This window comes from Limulus polyphemus, unplaced genomic scaffold, assembly GCF_000517525.1.
Source record: "Limulus polyphemus unplaced genomic scaffold, Limulus_polyphemus-2.1.2 Scaffold342, whole genome shotgun sequence".
NCBI classification, from domain to species: domain Eukaryota; kingdom Metazoa; phylum Arthropoda; class Merostomata; order Xiphosura; family Limulidae; genus Limulus; species Limulus polyphemus.
The window spans coordinates 106729-112728 of NW_013665952.1; the positions used below are offsets into that span (position 1 = coordinate 106729).

The 6000-nt window shown below is 28.9% G+C and overlaps 1 protein-coding gene across 2 annotated transcripts in view; it reads left to right on the plus strand.

Annotated features, from left to right (window-relative positions):
• LOC106457531 (methyltransferase-like protein 16) overlaps positions 1–4372 on the plus strand; it is a 32132-nt gene extending 27760 nt beyond the window's left edge. For both annotated transcript variants that reach the window (XM_013916961.2, XM_013916962.2), the window contains exon 8: positions 2434–4372. In XM_013916961.2, the coding sequence (XP_013772415.1) occupies positions 2434–3207 (774 nt within the window). In that variant the 3' untranslated portion in view covers positions 3208–4372. The remainder of the gene's footprint in view (positions 1–2433) is intronic.
• The last annotated feature ends 1628 nt before the right edge of the window (positions 4373–6000 follow it).

Consider the following 6000-nt stretch of genomic DNA (forward strand, 5'->3'; position numbering starts at 1 on the left):
ATGTGCATGTTATAGTGTATTACAATCAGTGCTCACTAGTTGGTGTTGGAAATTCTGTTTGTGTTGATCTTTATCAGTTTTATTTTGAATTATGTATCATAAACACTGGAGAAAAGCATTCTTTATTGTAGTTTCATTGAAGAAATATCTATCGCGTATAAATCCAGATAATATTTATTTATTGAGTATATTTGTGCAGAAGTATAATAAGAGATCATAAAATAACTTTTCTTTCATTAATATATTGCAATCAAAAATGAAATAAAAAGATTTTTTGTTCTTATGTCCATATTCTAATTTCTAAATTTCAGCATTCTACAGAGAAAATCATTACTGTTTGTGAATTTCTTGAATTTTTTTATGATACTGTACTTTCAGAAGGAAAGTCATAACAGTTTGAAACACAGTATTGCTAACTTGACCTTAACAATTGAATACAAGTGTAGTTTTATTGATTGTAGCTAGTCACTGATTCTCAACCTTTGTTGTCATGGTTGGATATAATTACCTATATCTCAACTTTAAGAGGTTGTAGTCTAGCGATCTAAACACACAATGAAAGATATTTTTCTATTTTTTCCAACTGTATAAGTTAATATGGCTTCCATTTCAGCAGAGATTCATGTAGAGATCAGAACAATGTGATAAAAGCTTAGCTTGTTGATATGTTGCTAGAAGAAAAGATGTTTGTGAACAAGTTCCACCTCAATTATAGTTCAGATTTTTTTTAAACCTTGTGAAATGCTTCCTTTATCATTTTATACTTCATTTGAATTATAATATTGCTGTATGATAGGAAAATAAATGTTTTTTTGTGGAACAAGATGAGGTAGGATTAATTAAATCATTTTGCATTCAACCATACCTAGTTTTGTCTTGTGGACAAGCCCACTGTGTTAGACCTTAAGTCATTGATTGAATGGGCAAAGAAAATCACTTAAATATAAAAAATATATAAATGAATATAAAATGAGTTGCTTGGAGGAAAATGGATTTAAATATCCTGAGTTTTTTTATTAAATCAACCATATTAATCATGATTTTTTGCAGAAAAAACAAGATGATTTTTTTACCTGACTAAATATTTTGATTAAAATTAATGAAAATAACAGTGTGCAAAAAAAATAAAAAATTGCTAAAGCTATTTTAATCAGAGCAAATCTGGATACATTGCTCCTGCTTCTTGCATGTGCTTTGCAAGACATTTCAAGTTTTCAAAACAAAACTTCCTACCTTTTAGTGTCCTGAATTGCTTTGTGGTCGAGTGTCATTTGCAACATATTCTGACTTTATTATCATTCCATTTAATGAAGAATTGATTTATTCTCTTCTCGTTGCAACATAATGTAAATGAAAACTTGCCAATACCAAAATTTTGTAAAGTCATCATATACCTGATTCTTCGAGTACACAAAAGAAAGCACCAGCCTTTTTCAGTTAAGGGGTGTTAGAGAGTAGGCATGTATGTGTAGAAGAAAGAGAGAGGGAGGAAAAGAGCACAAATGAAGGCTCCACAAAGTTTTAAAATCATTTTAACACATAATTGATCATGGATAGAATGATTAGGAGAAGTCCTCACATGGAGAAGAAACATAAATAATAGCCCTCTTGATCACGCATTACCAAAAATTCTGACTATTTCAATTTGAGACCAAATGGTCGTCTTGTTTGTCAAAAATTTGTATATTGGTCACTTTGACCACATAGCCCATGTTACTTCCCACACAGTTGTATCTGTCCGAATTTGAAGCTTTAAAGATGTGGCCATGCATAAGAAATAAACCCACAGAGAGAGAAAGAGAGAGATATTTGCACTTGTATATGTAGATATTAAATGAAACCTTCTTATTAACAATTTAAAAGAAAAGTTGGTTTGCTTATAAGTTTAGTGTGATAAAAAAGTTTTTATTTTATGAGTTTTGATAAACAAATTAAGTTTTTTGAATGCAAAGATAAGATTTATAATTTTACAAAATAAAAATTTATAGGAAAGTTTTACAAGAATGTAGGAAGACATTAAAGCCAGTAATTAAAATCTTTATTTTTAATTGCTTTAAAAAAAAGCATATCACAATGACACCTTTTTGTATTTTAAAAGCAGCAAATCTATACAAACATAATATATGAAAACAAGATATTTACAGATGCTATATAACTTGTACAAACTTCACTCAACAGGTTTGTTGAATTGATGCATCTAGGCATAGTAGAGTTAAATAAAATCAAGTTTTATTATGCATACAAGTGCATGGTAATGATAAATACTTTTAAGAGCAACTGCATCAGAATGTTTTTTATGGATTTTTCTTGTAGGATTTTTTAAAATTTACAGTCTTTGTAGCTGTATGTACATATATATGTATATAGTTAAATCGGTAATTGTAAATAATGAAGTTATCCTCAAATATTTTTTCTTTTTATGTATAAATTCAGATAACGTATCAAGTGACACATGAAGGGAAGCACTCTGTACATATTTCACTTCATGCAAATGAAAACACATGGTCACATCAGCGAAGAAAGAAAAGGAAACTGATTCATAAGCAGAAACTTGCAAATTCTAAAGAAGAAAAAATCCAACACATTACAAATGCTCCCATTTCAGAGCATAGCAAACAGGAAACCTTAGGCTCTTCATCCCTCCTAACTGCAGGAAATAATCAAGATTCTGGTGAAATCAAAACCAAAAGTAAAACAGAAGAATATACAAAAAAGATATGTGAGAAAGACAATGATTCTTACACAGTAGAAGATTCTAAGAATCTTTTTTCCAAAGACCTAAATGGCTGTAAGACTCACATGGAAAAGGAAGAGACTTCTTATGACATCCCTGAAGATCAGCTGTTTACTAAAGACAAACACTCATTTCAGTCTTCATCTGATGTGAATTCAGTAGCCCTGGAAAACACTAGTGACAGCAAAAGGGAAGAAGAAAGTAACTTCTTAAGTCAACAAGCAGCCAAGAAACAAAAAATGGAGAGCACTTCATCTGAAGCTACAGATTCTTCAGGTAAGGAGGGTGAAATATCCACAAAACGACCAAGGGTTGGTGGTTTAGATGTTCCTGGATCATATTTGCTAAATTGTGATCTTCAACTAAAAAAAGAAGGGAACATGATTATATTAAAACTACTTTGTAAAGATGGTGCTTCTGGCAGAGAGCCAATGCACCAGGTTTTACAGTTTATAAAAAACAGATTAAAATAAAAGGGATTTATCTAGTATGTTTGTTCTCATATTTTGCATTATGAACTTTTAAGTAAGTTTGGAAAGCATTTACATATTCAGTTGTGATGTCTTATTATAACACAAAATAAAATGTTTCAGATTTTTAACAGGTTTCCAAAATAGGAAAAGGATAACAATTACGTTTGTCAGCACTAAGAGGGCTAAATAATGGATATATATTTTGCAGTAGTTTTTAAGATACTTTAAATATTGATAAAGCACCTTAATGCTATTATGGTTTGATTTTTTTTTTTTGCATTTTTTATGATAAGGAAGGTGTTGTCTAGTAGTTAGTATGTCACACGACAGATTGTGAAGTCCAAAGTTCGAGCCCAACATTTGCAGCTGTGCGAGTCTTATAACTGTTACAATCAATTCTGTTATTTGTTTGAGAAAAGTTGCAAGTGCTGCTGACTGTTTACCCTCCTCTGAATTAGTGATGGCTCTGTCTGTACCTTAAAGATCTAACTTAGCTGATCAGCCCATATGCCACAGTAAGTGCCATTCAGGGTGAAAATACCAAATTTGATTGACTTCAGCTTAAGTTAACTCAGTTGGTAGAATTAAATATCTATAAACAAATAAAAAATTCAGCATCTATCAAAATCTGTAAACTACTTCTCTAATTCTCCTCTTACTGAATAGGTTGCTTCATGACAATAAAAGAAATGATTTCTTGTTGTGTGATGACTGACTTCTAATGTGTGTGTGTAATTACAGTAATTTAACAAATGTGCAGTTTCTAAACAACAAAAAAGTCAATTTTATTATAAACAAAGTATTTAATAAGACTTGGCAGTTTTTCAAAAGCAGAACTGCAGTAAATTGTAATTGAATTTTCATCATCACCCATGGATATATTACAATAGTTTAGTTTTATTTATCCTCACCTGTCTCTTCATTTTTAATAATGATATGAGAAAATATGTATTCCGTGTCAGAGTTGTCTGTATTGATAGTTTAACCATATCTGTATACGTGCAAGTATCATGGAAGATTAATCATGTTATGTTAACTACAACTAACAATCTTGACATGTTTGTTGTTCATGTGAAAAAATATATTGTTGGTATACCAAAAATTGTTTGTTGATAACCTGCAAGGCTAGAAAATACTTTGTAGTAAAATTTTCTTTTCAGCAGCACCCAGGAAGAAAACTTTTTTCTTTTGAAAATACATTCTTATGTAATTTGACACATTTTCATCTGACAAGATACAAATCAAAATGACACTATATAAATATAAAAATTTTATTGGCTAAAAAAGCTTCAACAAGCACAAATATTTTAAAATCAGAAAAAAAAAGTTTTTCAATACAGTATGAAAAAAGCCTGCACTAAAGTAGCACTGCTAAACAATGTTGCACTTAAAAAGTCATGATTAATGTATTTGCGACTTTGTCGGGAATCTTTTTTACAAATTCCAAAACACTTATATATCTAATGTATTTGTGACTTTGTCAGGAATCTTTTTACAAATTCCAAAACACTTATATATCCTTTTGATTAGATTTAATACTACAATCACAGTTAGAAGCAGAAAAAATGCTTAATGTAAAACTAACATATTCAACTAAACAGCATCAAAAACATAATTATACTCAGGAATATCAGCAAAAAAGCCAGCTACTGAAATGGACAGCACAGCAGAAAAAATGACTGACTTTGGTAATTATTGTATACTTACTACTTGTTACTAATTACATAGTTAATACATGAATACACATTTCACATCTGGAAAATAACATCGATATCTTGTACTTATGTATCATAATACATAAATAAAAAAGTTATAATGTACATGATGAATACTGTTGAGCCAGAAACAAATATATTTTGATCATGTCTATAAGATATCCAACAAGCATAATAATTGCCAGCCAGAAACAGTTCTACATGTAAATTTTTATCATCATCTCTGTAAACTATTTGACGAACAATTCTATATTTTATCACCATTTTTGTAAATTTTTCACTTATAAAAGACTTGTCAAGATAATTGATAGGAGAAAAATATTATTAGGTTTTGTTTTATTTCAAATTATAAATATAGTTTGTTTTATAGTTTTCTATGGTTTTACTAATTGTATATGATATGAATCATCCATGTACATTTCAAAAAGTAAAATACTAAAAATATGTCACTGTAATGAAAGTACAGATGCACACTTACAATTAAGATCCATAAATATATGTAGATCTTTAAGTAATTCAGGTTAAATATTATTTATACACATACAATGTTACACCTTTGCCATCAAAAACATTCTTTCAAATTCCTATCTAATTGCATAAACTGAAATAATGGTACCAAAACTTTCTTCATTCCTACAGTTTTTTTGTTTTTTAAAGAACATATTTCTATATATAAAAAATACCCATCAAATGTGATTTAATGAACACTTGAAACAATTTCATATATCAATTTTGGAAAACTAGGGTCAAATTAAGTTTTAAAAGAAGTAAATGCCAATTTAATATTTTTTAATTACAACCCATCATGTTTTTTTTTTTTACATGATAGTCTTCTTATCTTTTCAACAGAAGTTAACATATTTCCTATACATAATAAGAATCAATTCTAACTTGTAAATTACAACATTCTGGATTTCTAGGATAAACTTGTCAGATTTTACAAACTGTGAATTTATGAAAAACTACAATCAAGATGCCAAAATCTATATTTTTCTATATATATATATATATATATATATATATATTATTATTTGTTGTTGTTAGTGTAGTCGTCGTAACTAACTAAAAAACTAAAGTT